Source organism: Anomaloglossus baeobatrachus, chromosome 1 (genome assembly GCF_048569485.1).
Source record: "Anomaloglossus baeobatrachus isolate aAnoBae1 chromosome 1, aAnoBae1.hap1, whole genome shotgun sequence".
Taxonomy (NCBI): Eukaryota; Metazoa; Chordata; class Amphibia; order Anura; family Aromobatidae; genus Anomaloglossus; species Anomaloglossus baeobatrachus.
In genome coordinates this window covers 142,916,365-142,943,861 of record NC_134353.1, presented here as the reverse complement: position 1 = coordinate 142,943,861, position 27,497 = coordinate 142,916,365, and the positions used below count along the sequence as shown (strand labels likewise).

At 52.2% G+C, this 27,497-nt stretch overlaps 1 protein-coding gene across 7 annotated transcripts in view; it reads right to left on the bottom strand.

The window, feature by feature from the left end:
• PCM1 (pericentriolar material 1) overlaps positions 1 to 27,497 on the bottom strand; it is a 382,937-nt gene that overhangs the window by 44,040 nt on the left and 311,400 nt on the right. For 6 of the 7 annotated variants that reach the window (XM_075347110.1, XM_075347104.1, XM_075347105.1 and 3 more), the window contains 5 exons: positions 26,451 to 26,623; positions 26,099 to 26,230; positions 14,252 to 14,372; positions 13,998 to 14,129; positions 6,459 to 6,595 (listed from right to left, as the gene is read on the bottom strand). In XM_075347110.1, the coding sequence (XP_075203225.1) occupies positions 6,459 to 6,595; positions 13,998 to 14,129; positions 14,252 to 14,372; positions 26,099 to 26,230; positions 26,451 to 26,623 (695 nt within the window). The remainder of the gene's footprint in view (positions 1 to 6,458; positions 6,596 to 13,997; positions 14,130 to 14,251; positions 14,373 to 26,098; positions 26,231 to 26,450; positions 26,624 to 27,497) is intronic. The other variant, XM_075347107.1, reaches the window with a different exon arrangement.

The window sequence follows — 27,497 nt, the reverse complement described above, 5'->3', positions numbered from 1 at the left end:
ACATTGGGACGTCTCAAAGCAGTCCATGGGTGGGAATAAACAGAAAACTAAGAAGTAGGCAGAACCTAACTTCACAAATGGGCGACAGCCGCCTGAAGGATGCGTCTGCCCAAGCTCGCATCTGCCGAAGCATGAGCATGCACTTGGTAGTGCTTTGAAAAGGTATGCAGACTAGTCCAAGTGGCAGCCTGACAGACCTGCTGAGCCATAGCCTGGTGCCTGAAAGCCCAAGAGGCACCGACAGCTCTGGTCGAGTGTGCCTTGATCCCCGGCGGGGGAGGCACCTGAGTACACTGGTAGGCATCGGAAATGGCCGATCTAATCCAACGGGCTAAGGTCGGCTTAGAAGCCGAGAGGCCCTTACGCCGACCTGTGGTTAGCACAAAAAGAGAGGTGCACCGCCTAAGAACAGCGGTGAGAGACACATAGATCCGGAGCGCCCGCACCAGATCCAGAGTATGCAACGCTTTTTCAAAGCGATGAACAGGAGCCGGACAAAAGGAAGGCAGGGAAATGTCCTGGTTAAGGTGGAAAGGAGAAACCACCTTAGGGAGAAAGTCCGGAGTCGGACGGAGAACCACCTTGTCTTGATGAAAAACCAAAAAAGGTGACTCCGAAGAGAGCGCAGCCAAATCAGAGACTCTCCTGAGGGAAGTTATGGCCACTAGAAAGACCACTTTCTGTGAAAGACGAGACAAAGAAACCTCCCTAAGAGGCTCAAAGGGGGGGTCTCTGCAAGGCCGTGAGGACCAAATTGAGGTCCCAGGGATCCAAGGGCCGCCGGTAAGGCGGAATGATTTGAGACGCGCCCTGCATGAAGGTGCGCACCTGAGCCAGCCGGGCGATACGCCGCTGGAACAACACTGACAGAGCCGAGACCTGTCCCTGACGGAGTCCAAGTGCCCTGCGCTCTGTGGTGGAGATATACCGCTCCCCAGCCGGATAGACTGGCATCCGTGGTGAGGATCACCCAGGACGGGGCCAGGAAGGAGCGTCCCTGAGACAGAGAGAGGGGCCGAAGCCACCACTGAAGGGAGCCCCTGGTCTGTGGCGACAGAGCCACTAACCTGTGCAAGGAGGAAGTCCGCTTGTCCCAACAGCGGAGAATGTCCAGCTGCAGAGGACGCAGATGGAACTGGGCAAAGGGAACCGCTTCCATTGACGCCACCATCTGACCAAGCACCTGCATTAGGTGCCTGATGGAATGACGGCGGGGCCTCAGCAAAGAGCGCACCGCCAGATGGAGGGACTGCTGTTTGACTAAGGGCAGCTTCACAAGTGCCAGCAGAGTCTCGAATTGCATCCCTAGGTACGCGAGCTTCTAGGTCAGAGTCAGAGTGGATTTGGGCAGATTGACAAGCCACCCGAATTGGACTAGAGTGGCGAGAGTGAGCGAGACACTCCGCTGACAGTCTGCACTGGATGAAGCCTTGACTAGAAGGTCGTCCAGGTAAGGAATCACTGCCAACCCCTGGAGGTGCAGAACCGCAACCACTGCTGCCATGACCTTGGTGAATACTCGAGGGGCCGTGGCTAACCCGAAGGGGAGAGCCACGAATTGGAAATGATCTTCTCCGATTGCAAAACGTAGCCAACGCTGGTGTGAAACTGCAATTGGCACATGCAGATAGGCATCTCTGATGTCGATGGATGCCAGGAAATCTCCTTGGGTCATTGAGGCAATGACTGATCGCAGAGACTCCATGCGAAAATGCCGCACCTGAACATGCTTGTTGAGAAGCTTGAGATCCAGGATGGGCCGGAAGGAACCGTCCTTTTTGGGGACTAGGAAGAGATTTGAGTAGAAACCTCTGAACCGTTCCCGGGCGGGAACCGGTACAATTACTCCGTTGGCCTGCAAGGATGCCACGGCCTGAGAGAAGGCGGCAGCATTGGAGCAGGGGGGGGTTGAGAGAAAAAATCTGTTTGGCGGACTGGAAGAAAATTCTATCCTGTAGCCGTGGGAGATGATATCTCTCACCCACTGATCGGAGACGTGTTGAAACCAAGCGTCGCCAAAGTGGGAGAGCCTGCCACCGACCAAGGACGTTGCTGGAGCGGACAGATAGTCACGAGGAGGCTGCCTTAGTGGCAGCAGCACCTGCGGTCTTCTGAGGACGCGGCTTTGTGCGCCAGTTGGGTTTTTGGTCCTTGGCTGAGTTAGTGGACGAGGCCGAGGGCTTAGAGGACGACCAGTGGGAGGAACGAAACCTCGACTGGTTCCTGCCCTGGACAGGTTTCCTGGTTTTAGTTTGTGGCATGGAAGTACTCTTCCCGCCAGTAGCTTCCTTAATAATTTCATCCAGTTGTTCACCGAACAGCCTGGACCCAGCAAAAGGGAGCCCAGCAAGATACTTCTTTGAAGAAGCGTCTGCCTTCCACTCTCGAAGCCACAAGATCCTGCGGATAGCGAGGGAATTAGCCGAAGCCACCGCAGTGCGGTGAGAAGCCTCCAGCATGGCAGACATGGCATAGGATGAAAAAGCTGAAGCTTGGGAAGTTAAGGCAACCATTTCGGGCATAGATTCCTTGGTGAGGGAATGCATCTCCTCTAGAGAAGCAGAGATGGCTTTGAGAGCCCACACTGCTGCAAAAGATGGGGAGAACGAGGCCCCTGCCGCCTCATATACAGATTTGGCCAGAAGGTCAACCTGGCGGTCAGTGGAATCTTTAAGAGAGGTGCCATCAGCCACTGACAACTGTCCAGGCTGAAAGTCTAGACACCGGAGGGTCTACCTTTGGTGAATGAGCCCACTCCTTGACCACCTCTGGTGGAAAGGGAAAACTGTCATCAGAACTACGCTTTGGGAAGCGTTTGTCAGGACAGGCCCTAGGCTTGGTCACAGTGGCCTGAAAACTGGAGTGGTTAAAAAACACACTCCTTGTCCTCTTAGGCAAGGTAAACTGGTGCTTTTCTGCCAGAGAGGGTTGCTCCTCTGATACTGGCGGATTGAGGTCCAGTACAGAATTAATGGACGCAATCAAATCACTAACATCTGAGTCACTTTCGGACAGATCAATGGGGCACAGGGAGGCCGCCTCCGAGCCCCCAGTAACGGCATCCTCCTCGTCCTGCGAGTCAGCTCTTGAATCAGAGCCGCGGGACGAGGAAAGAGAGGGAGCCCTGCGTCTCCTTTTAGGAGGACGGGGTCTGGGACCAGATGAAGAATCCTCTGTGAGCTCTGCTGAGAGAGCCCTAGCAGCAGAGGCGCCCTGAGAAGGGGGCTGATGCATGTTCAGCAAAGTCCGGGACAGCTGTCCCATGGAGTCGGCAAAAGACTGGGAGATTGACCTAGAAAAGGATTCTACCCAAGCCGGGGGTTCAGCCACCGGAGCCGGAGCAGCCGGAGGGACCACTGTGGGTGCGATTCCAGGCTGAGGCATTGTCAGGTTAGAGCAGGCATCACAATGTGGATATGTGCTCGGTTCAGGCAGTATGAGCTTACATGCAGTGCATATTGAGTATAGCCTTGCTCCTTGTGTGAGACATGCTGCTGAAGTGGGGGCTCTGAGCCAGAATGACCCCCAGAGAGTATATAAGTAGGTCCACAACTGGAGGTTGTGGCTTACCAGACCGTTTGTGTGCCCTCCAGATCCCACAGCCCGGACCCCCAGACAGATTAGCAGGGATGCTGCAGCCAGCGCCGATCGCTGAGAGAACGCTGATAAAATGGCGCCGGAGCGAGGAGAGGGGGCGGGACCTACTCTGAGAGCGGGATCTGGAGGGCCAAGGAGATTTACAGGGGAGGGGACATTTACTCAGAGAGGAGTGTCCCTCCCCTGTGCCGAACGGCCGCTGGGTGGAGCCGCACTGTCCCTCTGCATGATTGACATGCAAGGGCAGTGAAATCGAAACTAGGCCTCAGGCGAAGCCGGGGCCTAAATTTAAGCGATGCGGCCGGCGCGCAGGCTCCATCGGCGCGGTTCTCAGGTGACAACCAGAGAACCGGCCGGAAATGTCAGAACAGTTACACAGCACACTCTCCCCAACAATAAAGTACAAGGGACCCCCCGAACATAAACGTCTCAGATACTTAGCTTGTGAGACGCAGGGTTTCAAGTCCCTGGGGATGAGTGCTCCGTCCAGCAGGATCCTGAAGGGCTGCGGATGGAGACCGGTCTCCTGCAAAGCAGGGAGAACCGTGCTGGCTCCCACTTCAAGCCAGAGCCCGAGGGATGGTGAAGGAGCGCGGCATGTAAGGCTCCAGCCCTGGAATCAACCTTAACAACACCGCCGACATAGTGGGGTGAGAAGGGACATGCCGGGAGTCCAGGCTTGGACCCGCTTTTCTTCAAAAACTTTCCAAAATGAAAAATCAGATGAGAATGCATGTGTGGATGTATGCCTCCTGAACACAAAGCAATGAACTGGCTAGATCTGGTTATCCAGGGTGTGTATATGCTCAGAGGGAGGAGCTACACTTTTTTAGTGTAGTACTTTGTGTGTCCTCCGGAGGCAGAAGCTATACACCCAATGTCTGGGTATCCCATAGGAACGATAAAGAAAAACGTGCTTTTAAAATAAAAATCATTTTTACTCACCCGGCTCCAGCGGTGTCCTCTGCAGCCCGTTCTCCTTGCTGCTTCTGAGCCGGCTCATTATTGTCGCGCATATTCATGATGCACGACACAGCCGACCCGGAAGCAGCTGCTGCGGGGGTCAGCGCCGGCCAGATGCTGCACCGCGGGAGCGATCAGCACCATGGAGAGCGGGAGCGCGCACAGGTGAGTTAATCTCTAAGTGCAATTACGGGGAACGGAGCCCGGATTGCACTTAGACAACCCACGTGTGCCATGTGCGTGTTTTACACGCCAGTGAAAAACGTCAGTGTTTTTCACTGACGTGTGAAACGGGCCTAAAAGCCAGAGAATGTCAGGAGGAATACGTTAATTTCCTCCTGGTAGCGTTTTTTCAGTGCGGTGGTCGGGCAAGTTAATATTATTATCCTGCAGATTAACACCATATCTGCAGGTTAAAACATTTAAAGGGAACCTGTCACCGGTTTTTCAACCTATAAGCTGCGGCCTCCACCAGTGGGCTCTTATATACACAGCATTCTATCATGCTGTATATAAGAGCCGAGGCCGCTCTGTAGAATGTAAAAAGCACTTTATAATACTTACCTAACGGTCACGCAGCGGTGGATTTGAGTCAGATGGGAGTCTACATTGTCCGGTGCCGGCGCCTCCTCTTTTGGCCATCTTCGTCCTCCTTCTGTAGCCAGGGTGCATGATGCGTCCTACGTCATCCACACTCGCTGGCATTGAGGTCCTGCGCAGGCTATAAAGTATTGTAGTGCGCCTGCGCGGGACCGGCAAGTGTGTATGACATAGGATGAGTCATGCACACCGGCTTCAGAAGGAGGACGAATATGGCCGAAAGAGGCGACGCCGACACCGAACAACGGAGATGCCCATATGGTCCAACTCCACTGCAGCGCGACCGTTTGGTAAGTATTATAAAGTGCGTTTTACATTCTACACAGCGGCCTTGGCTCTTATATACAGCATGTATGGTGGTGGCCGCAGGTTATAGGCTGAAAAAAACGATGACAGGTTCCCTTCAAGAAAACAACAGGTCCTTTTTATGCATTAAAGCCCTACAGGACTTTTCTAGCTGATGTATTATTGACACATTTAATGCTCACATATGTGGTAAACAGCTGGATGCAACAGACAGGAGAAGAGTAAAGTATAGCAAGTAGACTATCAACTGTATGGCAACATGTATTGCTAAAGATAAAAATGAACTACTGCAAAGAATACGCACAGATGAGCAGGAATAAGTCACTTATGTGGCATCTAGTACATTTTTATGATCTTACATTCAGGCATCTAGTCGTAAGAAGTTTGTAATAGTTTTGAGCGAGTAGTTAATTATTCGTAGTTGCTATGCGGTTAGCGAGTACTGTCCGCTACTCGCATATACATTAAGAGTAGCGGGTGCAATGTAAGTCAATGGGAAATACTCGCAAAGTAGCGAGTAACCCGAAAGCTGTGCCAAGTATGGCTTTTGGGTTTCTTGCTACTTAGTATTTCCTATTGACCTACATTGCACCCGCTACTCATAACGAATATGCGAGTAGCAGACAGTACTCGCTAACAGCATAGAGAGTACAAATAGTTAACTACTCGCTCAACACTACTTAGGAAACATGAAGACGACATTTGGCGGCTGGAAGTGAAAGGTATTTTTGAATATAAGTATATGAAAAATGTCAGAGGTCGTCCATCCACCCAGATAAAGCAAGGAGTACAAAAAACAGAGGGGAGGATCAAAAAATTATCAAACTGGGAGTGGTGGGGGATCGCTACAGTTACTAGTTTTATTATTTTACATCAATCCAAGCTATTTTTAGGTATCTCTTAAAATCTTTAAGTAAATTTTTAAGTCAAGCCCTTTACTATACATAATATTTATATAAACCACATGTATAAAAATTACCAGCTGTTCTCACCTTCAGGAAGGGGATGACTTCTTTCATAATTGCCTTAATTTGTCGGTCCAGCTGCTGAGTATCAATTCGAGGGCAAGGAACTCCAGATCCGTCTTCATTGTAGAATCTGCTATGACCGGCCTCATCCTCATTGGAACCTATTTAAGAAAAATTATGAACTGGGTCAAGCACTTGGCGCTTTTTTTAGGTTTCCAGCAACAACGGCAACCCACTGTCACTGTGAGTGTGCTGCAGATGTGTAGACCGAATGATAGAGGAAGACCTTCTATGTATCCATTTAGATGCTGCACTTGCTGAAGGTGGTATGTATGTGCTTATGTCTTGGCTTAACCATCCTAGATTAGACTTCTTTCCAACCTCGCAGTGGCACAAGTGTCAGCTGCTCCTGTGCATACAACATCCAAGTACCGTGTTTCCCCGAAAATAAGCCCTAGCAGGAGTTAACATTTTCAGAGTAAGGTTTAAATATAAGCCCCTACACCGAAAATAAGACCAATAATGAAGTGTCCATGCAGCTAAAAAAAACAGTTAAAGAATACTCAAGCCGCACGGCAAGCCGCATGGCGGTTTTGGATGATCTGTGACCCTTTCTCTATTTTTAAATTTATTCAAATAAAGCATGACGATTTTTATTCATTTTTGTTGCTAGTTAAAGAATACTGCAGGACACTTCACTTTAGAAAGCAGACACTCACACACATCAGATCACACACACACACACACACACACACACACACACACATTGATTGCTTCTAGCCGGCATACGGACCTTGGACACAATGCAGTGGAGTATGAGGACCTGCAGAGGAACGCATGGAGGACCTGGTGGTGGAATTAATCGATGCTTTCCACCTGCAGGTCCTCGTGCTCCACTGCACTGCGTTCCAGGATTCTCTGTCATCCAGAAGCAGGGAAGGATGGCGTGCAGCATACCTGCTGGAAGAGCCCGCCAAAGATCACAGGAGGACCTGGGAGCCACGCAGATGCCCGGGATCTGGTAAGTGTGTCTCTCCTGGGAAGGTGGATCTGCATTTTTTGAGGGGGCAAACATTCTCCCAACCGTGTCTTTTCGAAAACAAGCCCTACCCCGAAAACAAGCCCTAGCGCGTTTTCCAGGGCACAAAAAAGAAGGGAATTTTGTTTACTTACCGTAAATTCCTTTTCTTCTAGCTCCTATTGGGAGACCCAGACAATTGGGTGTATAGCTACTGCCTCCGGAGGCCACACAAAGTATTACACTTTAAAAAGTGTAACCCCTCCCCTCTGCCTATACACCCCCCCGTGCATCACGGGCTCCTCAGTTTTGGTGCAAAAGCAGGAAGGAGGAAACTTATAAATTGGTCTAAGGTAAATTCAATCCGAAGGATGTTCGGAGAACTGAAACCATGAACCAAAAGAACAATTCAACATGAACAACATGTGTACACAAAAAAATAAACAGCCCGAAGGGAACAGGGGCGGGTGCTGGGTCTCCCAATAGGAGCTAGAAGAAAAGGAATTTACGGTAAGTAAACAAAATTCCCTTCTTCTTTGTCGCTCCATTGGGAGACCCAGACAATTGGGACGTCCAAAAGCAGTCCCTGGGTGGGTAAAAGAATACCCCGATAAAAAGAGCAGACAACGGCCCTCCTCTTACAGGTGGGAAACCGCCGCCTGAAGGACTCGCCTACCTAGACTGGCATCCGCCGAAGCATAGCTATGCACCCGATCGTGTTTCTTGAAAGTGTGCAGACTAGACCAGGTAGCCGCCTGACACACCTGCTGAGCCGTAGCTCGGTGTCTCAATGCCCAAGACGCCCCTACGGCTCTGGTAGAATGGGCTTTCAGCCCTGAAGGAATCGGAAGCCCAGAAGAACGGTAGGCTTCAACAATCGGTTCCTTGATCCACCGAGCCAAGGTTGACTTGGAAGCCTGCGACCCCTTACGCTGGCCAGCGACAAGAACAAAGAGCGCATCAGAACGGCGCAGTGGCGCCGTGCGAGACACGTAGATCCGGATTGTTCTCACTAGATCTAACAAATGCAAATCCTTTTCACATTGGTGAATTGGATGAGGGCAAAATGAAGGTAAGGAGATCTCCTGATTGAGATAAAAAGGGGACACCGCCTTAGGGAGAAAGTCCGGGACCGGACGCAGAACCACCTTATCCTGGTGAAATACCAGGAAGGGGGCTTTGCATGACAGCGCTGCAAGCTCTGACACTCTTTGGAGTGATGTAACTGCCACTAGAAATGCCACCTTCTGCGAAAGACGTGATAGAGAGACATCCCGCAGCGGCTCAAAAGGTGGTCTCTGAAGAGCCCGTAGAACCCTGTTGAGATCCCAGGGTTCCAGCGGCCGCTTGTAAGGTGGGACTATGTGGCAAACTCCCTGCAGGAACGTGCGGACCTGCGGAAGCCTGGCTAGACGCTTTTGAAAAAACACGGAAAGCGCTGATACTTGTCCCTTGAGAGAGCCGAGAGACAAACCCTTGTCCATTCCGGATTGAAGGAAGGAATGAAACGTGGGTAAGGCAAACGGCCAGGGGGTAAACCCCTTATCAAGGCACCAGGCTAAGAAGATCCTCCAAGCCCTGTGATAGATCTTGGCTGACGTTGGTTTCCTGCCCTGTCTCATAGTGGTAATGACCTCTTGAGATAACCCTGAGGACGCTAGGAGCCAGGACTCAATGGCCACACAGTCAGGTTGAGGGCCGCAGAATTCAGATGGAAAAATGGCCCTTGAGACAGCAAGTCTGGTCGGCCTGGGAGCGCCCACGGTTGACCCACCGTGAGGTGCCACAGGTCCGGGTACCACGACCTCCTCGGCCAGTCTGGGGCGATGAGGATGGCGTGGCGGCAGCCGGGCCTGATCTTGCGCAACACTCTGGGCAGAATTGCCGGAGGAACGCCTTTAGGGCTAGATACACTGCCCTTATCTCCAGAACATTGATCTGAAGGGAGGACTCTGTCAGAGTCCAGGTTCCCTGAGCCTTGTGGTGGAGAAAAACCGCTCCCCACCCTGACAGACTCGCGTCCGTCGTGACCACAGCCCAGGATGGGGGCAGGAAAAATTTTCCCTTCGACAGAGAAGTGGGAAGAAGTCACCACTGAAGGGAGGTCTTGGCTGCCAGAGAAAGAGAGACGTTCCTGTTTAAGGATGTCGACCTCTTGTCCCATTTGTTGAGAATGTCCCATTGGAGTGGACGCAGATGAAACTGCGCAAAGGGAACTGCCTCCATTGCTGCCACCATCTTCCCCAGGAAGTGCATGAGGCGCCTCAAGGGGTGTGACTGGGCCCGAAGGAGAGATTGCACCCCTGTTTGCAGCGAACGCTGTTTGTCCAGCGGTAGCTTGACTATCGCTGAGAGAGTATGAAACTCCATCCCGAGGTAATTCAGTGATTGGTCGGAGTCAATTTTGACTTTGTGAAATTGATGATCCACCCGAACCTCTGGAGAGTCTCCAGAGCAACGGTCAGACTGTGTTGACATGCCACCCGGGAAGGTGCCTTGACAAGGAGATCGTCTAAGTACGGGATCACCGAGTGGCCCTGAGAGTGTAGGACTGCCACAACGGATGCCATGACCTTGGTGAAGACCCGTGGGGCTGTCGCCAGGCCGAAAGGCAGTGCCACAACTGAAGGTGTTCGTCCAATGGCGAAACGCAGGAAGCGTTGATGCTCTGGAGCGATCGGCACATGGAGATAGGCATCCCTGATGTCGATTGATGCTAGGAAGTCTCCTTGAGACATCGAAGCGATGACAGAGCGGAGGGATTCCATGAGAAACCGCCTGGTTCTCACATGTCTGTTGAGCAATTTGAGGTCCAAAACGGGACGGAATGAACCGTCCTTTTTTTGGCACCACGAACAGGTTGGAGTAAAAATCGCGACCACGTTCCTGAAGGGGAACGGGGATCACAACTCCTTCTGTCTTCAGAGTGTCCACCGCCTGAAAAAGTGCAACGGTTCGCTCGGGGGGCGGAGATGTTCTGAAAGAAACGAGTCGGAGGACGAGAGCTGAACTCTATCCTGTAACCGTGAGACAGAATGTCCCTCACCCATCGGTCTTGGACATGTGGCCACCAGGCGACGCAAAAGCGGGAGAGCCTGCCACCGACCGAGGATGCGGTTTGGGGAGGCCGAAAGTCATGGGGAGGCCGAAAGTCATGAGGAGGCCGCCTTGGAGACGGTGCCTCCGGCGGTCTTTGGACATGACTTAGACCGACATGCAGAAGAGTTTCTCTGGCTCTTCTGTGGCCTGTTGGACGAGGAGGATTGGGATCTGGCTGAGGGCCGAAAGGACCGAAACCTCGCTTGAATTTTTCGTTGCTGGGGTCTCTTTGGTTTTGGCTGGGGTAAGGACGAGTCCTTTCCCTTGGATTGCTTAATAATTTCATCCAATTGCTCGCCAAACAATCGGTCGCCAGAAAAAGGCAAACCGGTCAAGAACTTCTTGGAAGCAGAGTCTGCCTTCCATTCGCGTATCCACATGGCCCTGCGGACTGCCACCGAATTGGCGGATGCTACCGCTGTACGGCTAGCCGAGTCCAGGACAGCATTCATGGCGTAGGTGAAAATACCGACGCCTGAGAAGTCAAAGACGCTACTTGTGGAGCAGAGGTACGGGTGACCGCATTAATCTCAGACAGACAAGTTGAGATAGCCTGGAGTGCCCACACTGCTGCAAAGGCTGGGGCAAAGGACGCGCCTATGGCTTCATAGATGGATTTCATTAGGAGCTCTATTTGCCTGTCCGTGGCATCCTTGAGCGATGAACCGTCAGCCACTGCTACTACAGATCTAGCCGCCAGTCTAGAGACTGGAGGATCCACCTTGGGACATTGAGCCCAACCCTTAACTACGTCAGAGGGGAAGGGGTAACGTGTGTCATTAAGGCGTTTAGTAAAGCGCTTGTCCGGAAAAGCCCTGCGCTTCTGGATAGCATCTCTGAAGTTAGAGTGATCGAAGAAAGCACTACGAGTACGTTTGGGAAACCTAAACTGGTGCTTCTCCTGCTGTGAGGCCGACTCCTCTATAGGTGGAGTTGGGGGAGAAAGATCTAGCACCTGGTTGATGGACGCTATAAGGTCATTTACTATGGCGTCCCCTTCAGGTGTATCAAGATTGAGAGCAACGTCAGGGTCAGAGTCCTAGGCTGCGACCTCCGCCTCATCCTCTAGAGAGTCCTCAAGCTGAGGCCCCGAACAGCGTGATGAAGTCGGGGAAGATTCTAAGCGAGCCCGCTTAGCCGGTCTGGGACTGCGGTCCGTGCCGGAGTCCTCCACGTAATAACTAGAGGCCACCCCAGGAGCACGCTTCGTCGCAGACCGAGAGGGGCCTGGGGGCGATCCCGCAGTGCCCGGGGCCTGTGTAAGGGCCGGTCTGGACTGCAATGCTTCTAGTATCTTAGCAGACCATTTGTCCATAGACTGAGCCATGGATTGTGACAGTGACTCAGAGAGTTTCTCAGCTAAAACTGCAAACTCTGTCCCTGCCACCTGGACAGGGGAAGCCGGCGATTCTACCTGGGCCGAGGGTCCCACCAGTGCCCCAGGCTCCGGCTGAGCGAGTGCCACCGGGCCCGAGCATTGCTCACAGTGAGGGTAGGTGGAACCTGCAGGTAGCATAGCCGCACAAGAGGTACAGGTTGCAAAAAATCCCTGTGTCTTGGCACACTTGCTCCTTGTGAACGACATGCTGTTGTCTCCCAGGAGAGTGATCACAGAGGGATATATAGCCACAAGCTAACAGTACAGCCGAACCGAGAAAAAGTATACAAATATAATATATACATATACAGTTCGGCACTCTAGGGGGACCATTACCGACCGCTCAAGCGGTGTGTGGCCACCAGATTCCCTGCCTCGGGTCTCCCAGGGCTGCAGCCAGAAGTCCTCCACCGGCAGAATGTGCTTAAAACATGGCTGTCGGCGTTCACAGGGCAGGAGGGAGCCGTGGGCGTAACTAAAAAAGTGCGGGAATCTGGTGCCCCAGAGTGATTAGTGAGGGGGGAGGAGGACAGCTAAGTGTGCTCCAGCCCTCACTGTCGGCGTCAGACCGACCGTCCCGCCCTTACCCCTGACTGGCAGGCCCGGGGGCGGGAGTTTAAGGCACTAGGCCGCAAAAGCCGGGGACTAAAGTTAAAACCGCGGCCGGCAAGCAGGCGCGGTAGTCCCGGTCTCATACCAACACCGCAGTCGCTGCAGCGTCTGAGGCCAAAGTGCTCCATGCACCGTCCCCAAGGGGACACAGAGTACCTGTAGATGCAGGGCCCTGTCCCTGATGATACTCCGTCTCCTGTCCGTCAGAATCCCACAGGGGCTGCGGAGGGAGCCCGGTCCCAGTGCCTGGATGACCGGATAGGATCCCATTTCTCCCAGAGCCCCTAAGGGATGGGGAAGGAAAACGGCATGTGGCTCCAGCCTGTGTACCCGCAATGGGTACCTCAACCTTAACAACACCGCCGACTTAGTGGGGTGAGAAGGGAGCATGCCGGGGGCCCTGTTATGGGCCCTCTTTTCTTCCAGCCGATATAATCAGCAGCTGCTGCTGACTAAAATGGGAGCATGAGTGAATGTGTGCCTCCTTCAACACAAAGCATAAAAACTGAGGAGCCCGTGATGCACGGGGGGGTGTATAGGCAGAGGGGAGGGGTTACACTTTTTAAAGTGTAATACTTTGTGTGGCCTCCGGAGGCAGTAGCTATACACCCAATTGTCTGGGTCTCCCAATGGAGCGACAAAGAAAATATAAGACTGTCTTATTTTTGGGGAAACATGGTATATAGCATGGCCCATGTCTGCAGAGGTTAAAAATACTTATAGTTAAAATATCCTTGTGGCAATATCTCACCATACTTTTATAAGTATTGAGACTTTCATGTTAATTAACAGTAGTCTGACAGCCAGACAGTAAAGGCCCCGTTACACGCAACGACGTATCTAACGATATATCGCCGGGGTCACGGATTCTGTGACGCACATCCAGCATTGTTAGCGACGTCGTTGCGTGTGACAGCAAGGAGTGACTGTTAACGATGGAAAATAATCACCTTATCGTCCATCGTTGACACGTCGTTCCTTCTCAAAAAATTGTTGAGCTCGCAGGTTGTTAGTCGTTCCCGAGGCAGCACTCATCGCTACGTGTGACACCTCGGGAACGATGAAGTATAGGTTACCTGCGGCCGTCGGCAATGTGGAAGGAAGGAGGTGGGCGGGATGTTAGGACCCGCTCATCTCTGCCCCTCTGCCTCTAGAGGGGCGGCCGCTTAGTGACGCCACACGAACTGCCCCCCTTCGAAAGGAGGTTGTTTGCCGGCAACAGCGACGTCGCTAGGTAGGTAAGTCTGTGTCTTGGCTCCTAATGATTTTGAGCGCCACGGGCAGCGATTTGCCCGTGACGCACAAACGACGGGGGCGGGTGCTTCCACCAGCGATATCGCTGCGTGTAATACCCCCTTATGAGTGTCAGGTTGTAGACTTTGCTTGGGGTAAGTAATTAGTGAACAGTACCGATTATTAATCTTCCTTGACATGGTTCTATTAGTTGTGGATTTACCTTCCAGGTTAGTGGCAGCATTGTTAAGGTTATTGCAAGAGTCAGCAGCTAGATTATTTTCACTATCAAGTTTCATGCGTTCATATTCTCTCATTCTCGCCAATGCTTGATCTAAATGAATGACTGTGTTACCTGTAAATAAATGGACAACACAAGCTGAAACACAGGATTAAGCCAGGCACCAAACAGTGCTACACAAGGTACAGCCAGCAGCTAAAAAACAAGGCAACACTTTACGTGGAGATTGAGCCTACCAAGATCATCAGTAGCGAATGGCTCAAAATTGGAAGAGGTTGACAAATTACTAAGGTTATCCCCCTCGTTCTGATCCCCTTCATTGCAGGCTGGTCCATTAGGGTCTTTTGTAAACATTTCCTAAAAGTAAAAACAGTAAATTGAGAAATTGTTATTGTATATAAAACAAAACACAGTAAAGTACACTATTAATCAATTCGAGGAATGCAAGTTTAGCTGCTTATGGGGTAAAAAAAGAGAATTTTGTTTACTTACCGTAAATTCTTTTTCTTATAGTTCCGTATTGGGAGACCCAGACCATGGGTGTTTAGCTTCTGCCTCCGGAGGACACACAAAGTACTACACAAAAAAGTGCAGCTCCTCCCTCTGAGCTTATACACCCCCTGGTGAGCCAGTCACAGCCAGTTTAGTGCAAAAGCTGAAGGAGAATAGCCACCCACAAGTAGAACAGAGCAAGAGACGGAACAACCGGAGACTCTGTCCACGACAACAGCCGGTGAGAACACGCGGAACAAGAAAAAATTGCCAACAGGCAACAGGGAGGGTGCTGGGTCTCTCAATACGGAACTATAAGAAAAAGAATGTACGGTAAGTAAACAAAATTCTCTTTTTCTTTATCGTTCCTTTGGGAGACCCAGACCATGGAACGTTCCAAAGCAGTCCCTGGGTGGGAAATAAACAGAATAAACTAAGAAGTAGGCAGAACCTAACTTCACAAATGGGCGACAGCCGCCTGAAGGATGCGTCTGCCCAAGCTCGCATCTGCCGAAGCCTGAGCATGCACTTGGTAGTGTTTCAAAAAGGTATGCAGGCTAGTCCAAGTGGCAGCCTGACAGACTTGTTGAGCCGTAGCCTGGTGCCTAAAAGCCCAAGAGGCACCGACAGCTCTGGTCGAATGTGCCTTGATCCCCGACGGGGGAGGCACCTGAGTACTCTGGTAGGCGTCCGAAATGGTCGATCTAATCCAACGGGCTAAGGTCGGCTTAGAAGCAGAGAGGCCCTTGCGCCGACCTGAGGTTAGCACAAAAAGAGAAGTGCACCGCCTAAGTGCAGCGGTGCGAGACACATAGATCAGGAGAGCACGCACCAGATCCAGAGTATGCAGCGCCTTTTCAAAGCGATGAACAGGAGCCGGACAAAAGGAAGGTAGGGTAATGTCCTGGTTAAGGTGGAAAGGAGAGACCACCTTAGGGAGAAAGTCCGGAGTCGGACGGAGAACCACCTTGTCTTGATTAAAAAGCAAAAAAGGTGACTCCGAAGAGAGCGCAGCCAAATCAGAGACTCTACTGAGGGAAGTAATGGCCACCAGAAAGGCCACTTTCTGTGAAAGACGATACAAGACAACTTCCCTGAGAGGCTCAAAGGGGGGTTTCTGCAAAACCGTGAGAACCAAATTAAGGTCCCAGGGATCCAAGGGCCGCCGGTAAGGCGGAATGATGTGAGACGCGCCCTGCATGAAGGTGCGGACCTGAGCCAGCCGAGCGAGACGCCGCTGGAACAGAACTGACAGAGCTGAGACTTGTCCCTTGAGAGAGTTGAGGGACAGACCTAGCTGCAGACCGGACTGTAGAAAAGACAGAAGGGTCGGCAAGGAGAAAGGCCAAGGAGGATGGTCGGTAGAGCGACACAAGGATAGGAAAATTCTCCAAGTCCTGTGATAGATCTTAGCGGAGGAAGACTTACGGGCCAGAGTCATAGTGGAGATGGCTTCAGGAGGAATACCAGAAGCCGTCAAAATCCAGGACTCAAGAGCCACGCCGTCAATTTGAGAGCCGCAGAATTCAAGCGGAAAAACGGACCTTGCGAGAGAAGGTCTGGACGGTCCGGGAGATGCCACGGCATCTCTACGGACAGATGGAGCAGGTCTGGATACCAAGCTCGCCAGGGCCAGTCCGGTGCAATGAAGATGACTCGATGGCCCTCCATTCTGATCTTGCGCAGGACTCTGGGCAAGAGGGCTAGAGGGGGAAACACGTAGGACAGACGAAACTGGGACCAGTCTTGAACCAGAGCGTCCGCGGCGAATGCCTGAGGATCGTGGGAGCGAGCCACGTAAACAGGAACTTTGTTGTTGTGACGGGATGCCATTAGGTCCACGTCCGGAGTGCCCCATTTGCGGCAGATTGACTGAAACACTGCCGGGTGCAGGGACCACTCGCCACCGTCCACGGTTTGATGGCTGAGATAATCTGCCTCCCAGTTTTCCACGCCTGGGATGTGGACTGCGGATATGGTGGACTTGGAGTCCTCCACCCATTGAAGGATGCGTTGTACCTCCAACATTGCCAGGCGGCTGCGTGTCCCGCCTTGGTGATTGATGTAGGCAACCGCTGTCGCGTTGCCTGTCTGGACTCGAATGTGCTTGCCCGCCAACAGGTGGTGAAAAGCTAAAAGAGCTAGAAGCACGGCTCTGGTTTCCAGCACATTGATCGAAAGGGCTGACTCGGACGGAGTCCAAGTACCCTGCACTCTGTGGTGGAGACATACCGCTCCCCAGCCGGATAGACTGGCATCCGTGGTGAGGATCACCCAGGACGGGGCCAGGAAGGAGCGCCCCTGGGACAGAGAGAGGGGCCGAAGCCACCACTGAAGAGAGCTCGTGGTCTGTGGCGACAGAGCCACTAGCTTGTGTAAGGAGGAAGGCCGCTTGTCCCAACAGCAGAGAATGTCCAGCTGCAGGGGACGCAGATGGAACTGGATAAGGGGACAGCTTCCATTGACGCCACCATTTGACCCAGCACCTGCATCAGACGCCTGAAGGTATAACGGCGGGGCCTCAGCAGAGAGCGCACTGCCAGTTGGAGGGACTGCTGTTTGACTAAGGGCAACTTCACAAGTGCCGGCAAAGTCTCGAACTGCATCCCTAGGTACGTGAGACTCTGGGTCGGAGTCAGGGTGGATTTGGGAAGATTGACCAGCCACCCGAATTGGGCTAGAGTGGCGAGAGTGAGCGAGACACTCCGCTGACAGTCTGCGCTGGATGAAGCCTTGACTAGAAGGTCGTCCAGGTAAGGAATCACTGCCAACCCCTGTAGGTGCAGAACCGCAATCACTGCAGCCATGACCTTGGTGAATACCCGAGGGGCTGTGGCCAACCCGAAGGGGAGAGCCACAAATTGGAAATGATCTTCTCCGATTGCAAAAGGTAACCAACACTGGTGTGAAACTGCAATTGGCACATGCAGATAGGCATCTCTGATGTCGATGGACGCCAGGAAATCCCCTTGGGTCATTGAGGCAATGACTGATCGCAGAGACTCCATGCGAAAGTGCCGCACCTGAACATGCTTGTTGAGAAGCTTGAGATCCAGGATGGGCCGGAAAGTACCGTCCTTTTGGGGACTAGGAATAGATTTGAGTAGAAACCTCTGAACCGTTCCCGGGGCGGGAACCGGTACAATTACTCCGTTGGCCTGCAAGGATGCCACGGCCTGAGAGAAGGCGGCAGCATTGGAGCAGGGGGGGGGGTTGAGAGAAAAAATCTGTTTGGCGGACTAGAAGAAAATTCTATCCTGTAGCCGTGGGAGATGATATCTCTCACCCACTGATCGGAGACGTGTTGAAACCAAGCATCGCCAAAGTGGGAGAGCCTGCCACCGACCAAGGACGTTGCTGGAGCGGACAGATAGTCACGAGGAGGCTGCCTTAGTGGCAGCACCTCCTGCGGTCTTCTGTGGACGCGCTTTTGGGCGCCAGTTGGATTTCTGGTCCTTGGCTGAGTTAGTGGACGAGGCCGAAGGCTTAGAGGACGACCAGTTGGAGGAACGAAAGGAGCGAAACCTCGACTGATTCCTACCCTGGGCAGGTTTCCTGGTTTTGGTTTGTGGCATGGAAGTACTCTTCCCGCCAGTAGCTTCCTTAATAATTTCATCCAGCTGTTCTCCGAACAGCCGGGACCCAGCAAAAGGGAGCCCAGCAAAGTACTTCTTAGAAGAAGCATCTGCCTTCCACTCTCGAAGCCACAAGATCCTGCGGATAGCGAGGGAATTAGCCGAAGCCACCGCAGTGCGGTGAGACGCCTCCAGCATGGCAGACATGGCATAGGATGAAAAAGCTGAAGCTTGGGAAGTCAAGGCAACCATTTCAGGCATAGATTCCCTGGAGAGGGAATGCATCTCCTCTAGAGAAGCAGATATGGCTTTGAGAGCCCACACTGCTGCAAAAGTCGGGGAAAACGAGGCCCCCGCCGCTTCATATACGGATTAGGCCAGAAGGTCAATCTGGCGGTCAGTGGAATCCTTAAGGGAGGTGCCATCAGCCACTGATACAACGGTCCGGGCTGAGAGCCTAGACACCGGGGGGTCTACCTTTGGGGACTGAGCCCACTCCTTGACCACCTCAGGTGGAAAGGGAAAACGGTCATCAGAACCACGCTTTGGGAAGCATTTGTCAGGACAGGCCCTGGGCTTGGACACATCGGCCTGAAAACTGGAGTGGTTAAAGAACACACTCTTTGCCCTCTTAGGCGAGGTAAACTGGTGCTTTTCTGCCAAAGAGGGTTGCTCCTCTGATACTGGCGGATTAAGATCCAGAACAGAATTAATGGAAGCAATCAAGTCACTAAGATCTGAGTCACTTTCGGACAGATCAATGGGGTACATGGAGTTAGCCTCCGAGCCCCCTGTAAAGGCATCCTCCTCATCCTGTGAGGCCGCTCTTGAAATCAGAGCCACGGGAGGAGGAGGGAGAGGGAACCCTACGTCTCTTCTTAGGAGGACGGGGTCCGGGACCTGATGATGAATCCTCTGTGAGCTCCGGTCCTGAGAGAGTCTTAGCAGCAGAGGCTCCCTGTGAGGGGGGCTGATGCATATTCAGCAAAGTCCTGGACAGAAGTCCCATGGACTCAGCAAAAGACTGGGAGATAGACCTAGAAAAGGATTCTACCCAAGCCGGGGGCTCAGCCACAGGAGCAGGAGCAGCCTGAGAGACCACTGGGGGAGAGACTCCAGGCTGTGGCACCGCCAAGGTAGAGCTGGCATCACAATGCAATGTGGATAGGTGCTCGGTTCAGGCAGCAGGAGCTTACATGCAGCGCATACAGTATAAAGCTTTGGAGCCTTGCTCCTCGTGTGAGACATGCTGCTGGAGTGGGGGCTCTGCCAGAGAATGAACCCCAGAGAGTATATACAGAGGTCCACAACCAGAGCCGGTTGTGGCTTACCAGACCGCTGTGCTGTGCAGAGAGGTGTTGTGTGCCCTCCAGATCCTGAAGCCCGGACCCCCAAACACAGCACCTCAGCAGGGATGCAGAACGCAGACCAACGCTGAGACAACTCTGAGAAAATGGCCGCCGGAGCGAAAAGAGGGGGCGGGGCTTGCATGAAGAGCGGGATCTGGAGAGCCATAGAGACCTACAGGGGAGGAGACACGCACAGCAGTGGGGAGTGTCCCTCCCCTGTGCAGAACGGCCGCCGGGAGGAGCCGCGCTGTCCCTCTGCATGAGTGACATGCGAGGGCAGTGAAACAAAACTAGGCCTCCGGCGAAGCCGGGGCCTAAATTTGAGCGACGAGGCCGACGCGCAGGCACCATCGGCGCGGTTCTCGGGCGACAGCTAGAGAACCCGCCGGAAATGTCAGTAAATACAGTAAGCACACTCTCCCCAACAATAAAGCACAGGGACCCCCAAATATAAACGTCTCAGGTACTTAGCTGCTGAGACGCAGGGCCAGGTCCCTGGGGATGAGTGCTCCGGTCCAGCAGGGTCCTGAAGGGCTGCGGATGGAGACCGGTCTCCTGCCAGGCATGGAGACCGTGCTGGCTCCCACTTCAAGCCAGAGCCCAGGAGGGATGGTGAAGGAGCACGGCATGTACGGCTCCAGCCTTTAAAATCAACCTTACAACACCGCCGACACAGTGGGGTGAGAAGGGACATGCCGGGGGTCCAGACGTGGACCCACAGTTCTTCAAACTCATTCCAAAAGGAAAAATCATATGAGAATGCATGTGTGGATGTATGCCTCCTGAACACAAAGCAATAAACTGGCTGGGTCTGCTCACCAGGGGGTGTATAAGCTCAGAGGGAGGAGCTACACTTTTAGGTGTAGTACTTTGTGTGTCCTCCGGAGGCAGAAGCTAAACACCCATGGTCTGGGTCTCCCAAAGGAACGATAAAGAAACTGAAATAGACGTCTGAGGGTTCATGCTAATGACCATAAAAATCTGTATTTCGCACCCAAATGCTATCCTGGGACCCAAACAAACGTATTTAATACAGATTTATACGAATTTTTTGTAAAAAAAAAAAAAAGCAGCATTTCATAGCAAGATGTTTTAGGAAGTATTCTCCAAGAGAAACATCAGTTTTAGAGAATTTGAAACCTCTTGAAGGCATCGCGTCCTAGTATATAGCGTACACTGCCTAATGCCATGTTCACACATTGCGTTTTTGCAGCATTTTTGCTTGAGTTTTATGCAAATTAAAAGCCGATTTGTATAGTACCAGCAAAAGATATGAGATCTCATGCACACCAATGCTTTTTTTCCCTGACAAACGGAAAACTGCTGTGTTTTTGAAGGAAGGAGAATGTCAATTCTTTCACGTCTAAAAGCAACAAGAAAGTGAAAAAAAAAAGGATGGAAAAACACAACAGCTGCGTGAATGAATGGTGAATGAAGAAGGGAATTTTGTTACTTACCGTAAATTCCTTTTCTTCTAGCTCCTATTGGGAGACCCAGACGATTGGGTGTATAGCACTGCCTCCGGAGGCCACACAAAGCAATTACACTAAAAAGTGTAAGGCCCCTCCCCTTCTGGCTATACACCCCCAGTGGGATCACTGGCTCACCAGTTTTAGTGCAAAAGCAAGAAGGAGGAAAGCCAATAACTGGTTTAAACAAATTCACTCCGAAGTAACGTCGGAGAACTGAAAAACCATTCAACATGAACAACATGTGTACCCGAAAAACCACCAAAAATCCCGAAGGACAACAGGGCGGGTGCTGGGTCTCCCAATAGGAGCTAGAAGAAAAGGAATTTACGGTAAGTAACAAAATTCCCTTCTTCTTCGGCGCTCCATTGGGAGACCCAGACGATTGGGACGTCCAAAAGCTGTCCCTGGGTGGGTAAAGAAATACCTCATGTTAGAGCTGCAAAGACAGCCCTCCCCTACGGGGAGGCAACTGCCGCCTGCAGGACTCTTCTACCTAGGCTGGCGTCCGCCGAAGCATAGGTATGCACCTGATAATGTTTGGTGAAAGTGTGCAGACACGACCAGGTAGCTGCCTGGCACACCTGTTGAGCCGTAGCCTGGTGTCGTAATGCCCAGGACGCACCCACGGCTCTGGTAGAATGGGCCTTCAGCCCTGATGGAACCGGAAGCCCAGCAGAACGGTAGGCTTCAAGAATTGGTTCTTTGATCCATCGAGCCAGGGTGGCTTTGGAAGCCTGCGACCCCTTGCGCTGGCCAGCGACAAGGACAAAGAGTGCATCAGAGCGGCGCAGGGGCGCCGTGCGGGAAATGTAGATTCTGAGTGCTCTCACCAGATCTAACAAATGTAAATCCTTTTCATACCGGTGAACCGGATGAGGACAAAAAGAAGGTAAGGAGATATCCTGATTAATATGAAACGAGGATACTACCTTAGGGAGAAACTCCTGAATGGGACGCAGCACTACCTTGTCCTGGTGGACCACCAGGAAGGGAGCCTTGGATGACAGCGCTGCTAGCTCAGACACTCTCCGAAGAGACGTGATCGCTACCAGAAAGGCCACTTTCCGTGATAGTCGAGAGAGTGAAACATCCGTCAGAGACTCGAAAGGCGGCTTCTGGAGAGCAACTAGTACCCTGTTCAGATCCCATGGATCTAACGGCCGCTCGTACGGGGGGACGATATGACCAAACCCCCTGCAGGAACGTGCGTACCTGCGGACGTCGTGCTAGACGCTTCTGAAAAAAACACCAATAGCGCCGAGACTTGCCCTTTAAGGGAGCCGAGCGACAAGCCCTCTTCCAACCCAGATTGCAGGAAGGAAAGAAAAGTAGGCAATGCCAATGGCCAGGGGGACACTCCTTGTACAGAGCACCAGTAAAAGAAAATCTTCCACTTCCGTGGTAGATCTTAGCAGATGTGGGCTTCATAGCCTGTCTCATGGTGGCAACGACCCCGTGGGATAATCCTGAGGACACTAGGATCTAGGACGCAATGGCCACACAGTAGGTTCAGGGCCGTAGAATTCAGATGGAAAAACGGCCCTTGGGACAGTAATTCTGGCCGGTCTGGTAGTGCCCACGGTTGACCGACCGTGAGATGCCTGTCGCCAGAGCTCTTTGATCGTCATGAAAACCGGGACCTTGCTGTTGTGCCGATTCGTGAAACCCGTCCGGGTGCAGAGACCATTCTCCTGCGTCCACGCCCTGGTGACTGAGGAAGTCTGCTTCCCAGTTTTCTACGCCCGGGATGTGAACTGCGGATATGGTGTATGCTCTGTCTTCCACCCCTAGCAGAATCCGGCGGACTTCCTGGGAGGCTCGCCGACTGCGTAGTCCGCCTTGGTGGTTGATGTATGCCACCGCTGTGGATTGTCCGACTGAATTCGGATCTGTTGGCCTTCCAGCCACTGCAGGAAGTCTTGCAGGGCCATATGCACTGCCCAGAGCTCCAGACAATTGATCTGAAGAGTGGACTCCTCTGAAGAGAGTCCTTGATCGTCTGAGAAAGGGGGACGTTCCTGTGTAGGGACATCGACTTCCCCTCCCATTAGCGAAGAATGTTCTATTGAAGTGGACGCAGATGAAACTGCGTGAAAGGGACTGCCTCTGGATGAGGTGTCTCCTGGAAGGAGAGACTGCACCCACGTCTGTAGTGACCGCTGTTTGTCCAGTGGAAGCTTCACCATCGCTGAGAGTGTGAAACCCCAAGCTAGGATATGCCAGCGATTGGGTTTAACTTTGAAAAGTTGAGGACCCACCCGAAACTCTGGGAAGTCTCCAGCGCCATGTTCAGGCTGTGTTGGCATGCCTCTTAAAAGAGTGCCTTGACAAGTAGATGGTCTAAGTAAGGGATCACAGGGTGACCCTGAGAGTGCGGGAGTGGTCCCACTGCTGCCATGAACTTGGTGAAAACCCGTGGGGCTGTCGCCAGACCGAAGGGTAGGGCTACGAACCGAAGATGCTCGTCTTCAATAACGAATCGTAGCAAACGCCGGTGCTCTGGAGCAATCGGCACGTGGAGATAAGCATCCTGATGTCTATTGATGCTAGGAAATCTCCTTGAGACATTGAGGCAATGACGGAGCGGAGGGATTCCATCCGGAACCGCCTGGTTTTCACGTGCTTGTTGAGCAGTTTAAGGTCCAGAACGGAACGGAAGGAGTCGTCCTATTTTGTCACCCCGACCAGATCGGAGTAAAAGGTGTCTCTTGTTCCTGAGGAGGAACCGGGACTACGACTCCTACTGCCTGCAGAAGAGCCTCGGCTCGGCCGGTGAGGAAGTTTTTGCGACAAACTGTCTCTCACCCACCGGCCATTGACCTGTGGCAGTTAAATGTCGCTAAAGCGGGGGAGATATGCCACCGACCGCGGACGCGGAGAGAGAGGGCTGAAAGTCATGAGAAAACCGCCTTGGTAGCGGTTCCTCCGGCTGTCTTCTCCGGGCGTGATTGAGCCCGCCAGGAACCTGCGCCCCTCTGAGCCTTTTGAGTCCTGTTGGACGAGGGCAATTGGGACGTGCCCGAGCCTGGGAAGGACCGAAACCTCGACTGTCCCTTCTCCTGATGGGTCTTGTTTGATAGCTGGGGTAAGGAAGAATCCGTACCCTTGGACAGTTGAATGATTTAATCCAACCGCTCACGAAACAGTCTGTCACCAGATAAAGGCAATCTGGTTAAGCACTTTTGTGGAAGCAGCATCTGCTCCAATCCCTTAACACTAGGAGCGTAACAACACGGAGTTGGCGGACGCCACTGACGTACGGCTCGTAGAGTCCAGGACAGCATAAACAGCTTGAGTCGCAATGCCGACATTGCGAGGAGAAGGACGCTACTGCGGCCAAGATGTACATGTGACCGCGTCCCTCTGCGCAATACTAGCTGAAATAGCTTGGAGTGCCTCTATGGCTGCGAATGCCGGGGCAACCGACCCGCCGATAGGGCTGTCTGTCAATGGCATCTTTAAGTGAAGTCCCATCTTCCACTGCAACTATAGATCTAGCCACAAGCCTGGAGATTGGGGGATCCACCCTTGGAGCGCTTGAGCACGTCAGGGGGGAAGAGACAACGCGTATCTTCAATACGGTTGGAGAAACGCTTATCGGGATAAGCGTGGTGTTCCTGGACTGCTTCTCTGGAGTCAGAGTGACCAGAAAAGTACTCAATATACGCTTGAGATACCGAAATAGGGATTTCTTCTGCTGTGAAGCTGACCCCTCCACTGGAGGAGTTGAGGGAGAAATACCCAACCTTCCATTGATGGACGCTATAAGATTATTCACTATAGCGTCACCATCCGGTGTCCGGATTGAGAGCGGTCTCAGGATCAGAGTCCTGAACAGCTACGGCTGCCTCATCATACAGAGAGTACTGTGATGAAGTCGAGGGCCGTTCTTAGGGAGCTCGCTTAGGCCGTCTGGGACTGTCGTCCGTGTCAGAGCCTGCACCCTGGGATGCATGGGACCCTCCTGGAGCCTGGTAGCTCAGTGTCTCCGTTTTCCCGCTCTGCGTGCCGGAATGGCTGCCGGCGTCCAGAGGAGAGGGGCGGGCCGAGGGCGTGCCCGAGACAAGAGCGGGAACCCGGCGCCCACTGTGTCTAGTGAAGGGGGCTGGAGAATGCAAATAAAGCTCCAGCCCTCGGCGCTGCTATAGAACAGCGTCTCTCCCTGTCCCTGAGTGACAGGGTGGGGGCGGGAACGAAGCGGCGCTAGGCCGCAAAAGCCGGGGACTAAAGTTAGAAGCGCCGCCGCCGTAAAAGCGCGGTCGGCGCGTCCCCGGCGCACTACAAGTCGCAGCTGCGCCGCCGCTCCAGGGGCGGTCGGCGCGGCGGTCCCCACACGTAAAGTCCCCCAGTAATCTGCAGGGACTATAAGCCCAGCGCACAGCGCTACAGTCCCCGGCGCACTAGCACACCCAGCAAGCCTGGAGTGTGCGTGGCCTGCCATACGGGGACACAGAGTACCTGAAAGTTGCAGGGCCTTGTCCCTGAACGGCACTCCCGCTCCACATCCAGCAGGTTCTATGGGTCTGTGGATGGAGCCCGGCCTCAGGGCTTGGTGGCCGGAAAGATCCCACTTCCTCAGAGCCCCTCAGGGGGATGGGGAAGGAAAACAGCATGTGGGCTCCAGCCTCCGTACCAGCAATAGGTACCTCAACCTTACAAACCACAAGTGGGGTGAGAAGGGAGCATGCTGGGGGCCCTAGTATGGGCCCTCTTTTCTTCCATCCGATATAGTCAGCAGCTACTGCTGACTGAACAGTGGAGCTTATGCATGGATGTCTGACCTCCTTCGCACAAAGCAGAAAACTGGTGAGCCAGTGATCCCACTGGGGGTGTATAGCCAGAAGGGGAGGGGCCTTACACTTTTTAGTGTAATTGCTTTGTGTGGCCTCCGGAGGCAGTGCTATACACCCAATCGTCTGGGTCTCCCAATGGAGCGCCGAAGAAAATAACTTTATTAAACATGCACTCCAGACAAATGACGTCAAATAACGCAGCCAAAACCAAAAACAACCCAAAAATGAAAAAGGAGCACAAAAATGCACCAAAACCTGCTTTTTTTTTACTGCCAAGAAAGCAGGCCTTGGCTGCAGAAAAAAAGCGGCAAAAAAGCAACGTGTGAACATAGCCTAACCCAGGTTATTGAACAGTGATCATTCCCTGCATAGCAATAAATACAGAAATAATGAAGTACATACGTCATCAGTTGTGGCCAGGCTTTCACTAGGCGTTAGCTCAGAGTTGGATGCCATCCACCCAATAGACTCTATAGGCTTCGTAGTGTCATGGTTCTTGTCTGTTGCTTCTGTGACACGTCTGGTCACAATATCCTACAAAAATATGTATTAATTAGCTTACAGGGGGCTGTCTAAAATAAACACACATAATGCTTCTTTCCAGAAACTTGCCCAATTATCCAGAATATGGCTGCACTACAATTCCACAGATACAACAGGATCAACACGTTCTCTAATCCCAAGCAGCGCTTTCAAGGATTATGAAAAGAAAGACTTGCACAGACTCATGCAGCAGTGTAAAAAGGAATATTACCTGTAGGGAGAAAAGTGCTTTCTGTCTTAGATAATCCGTATTCAGAAGCTGCAGTTCGTGGAAGAGCTCAATAAGAAAATGTGGACGGCATTCATTTTGAGAGATCAGTGTAGCCACTTCTGAGTAGATGGTGTCGCGCAATGCTTCAAACATGGAAAAGTCACTTCCGGCCTCTGCAAAGTAAAAGAAACTATTAACTTACATGCGAGCAATATTAACTCCTTCACGACCATGGACGGATATGTCCGTTATGGAGCGTGTTCCGTTAAGCCCCGCCCCCTCCCGCGGGCAGGCGGCGGCACACATATCAGCTGTTTTCAACAGCTGACATGTGTGCCTGCTAGCCGCGGGTGGAATCGCTTCCACCCGCGGCCATTAACCCCTTAAATCTTGCTGCCAAAGTCTGGCAGCAAGATCTAAATGCGCGCGGCCATGTTTTTTTTACTTACCGCCGCCCCTACCGGAAGTCACGTGCGTGATCACGTGACTAACGGTGGTTGCCATCGTAGCACAGGGTCATGTGATGACGCCTGCAGCTATGATGTTTCACTTTCGTTTTCCCTCGGCCGAGAGCAGAGGGAAAAAGAAAGTGACTGTATCTGCTGTTTACAGCTGTATAGCTGTGATCAGCAGATAGATAATCGGATTGCTGATCGCTATAGCCCCCTAGGGGGACTAGTAAAATAAAAAAAAAAAAAAGTAAAAAAAAGTTTTAAAAAATAAAAAAAAAAACAAAAAACCTAAAAGTACTAATCACCCCCCTTTCCCCCCATTGGAAAGGTTTAAAAAATAAATAAATATACACATATTTGGTATCACCACGTTCAGAAATGCCCGATCAAAATATGAAATCAATTAATCTGATTGGTAAACGGCGTAGTGGCAAAATTACGTTTTTTGGTCGCAGCAAGTTTTACGCAAAATGCAATAACAGGCGATCAAAACGTAGCATCTGCGCAAAAATGGTACCATTAGAAACGTCAGCTCGAGACGCAAAAAATAAGCCGTCACTGAGCCATAGATCCCAAAAAATAACGCTACATGTTT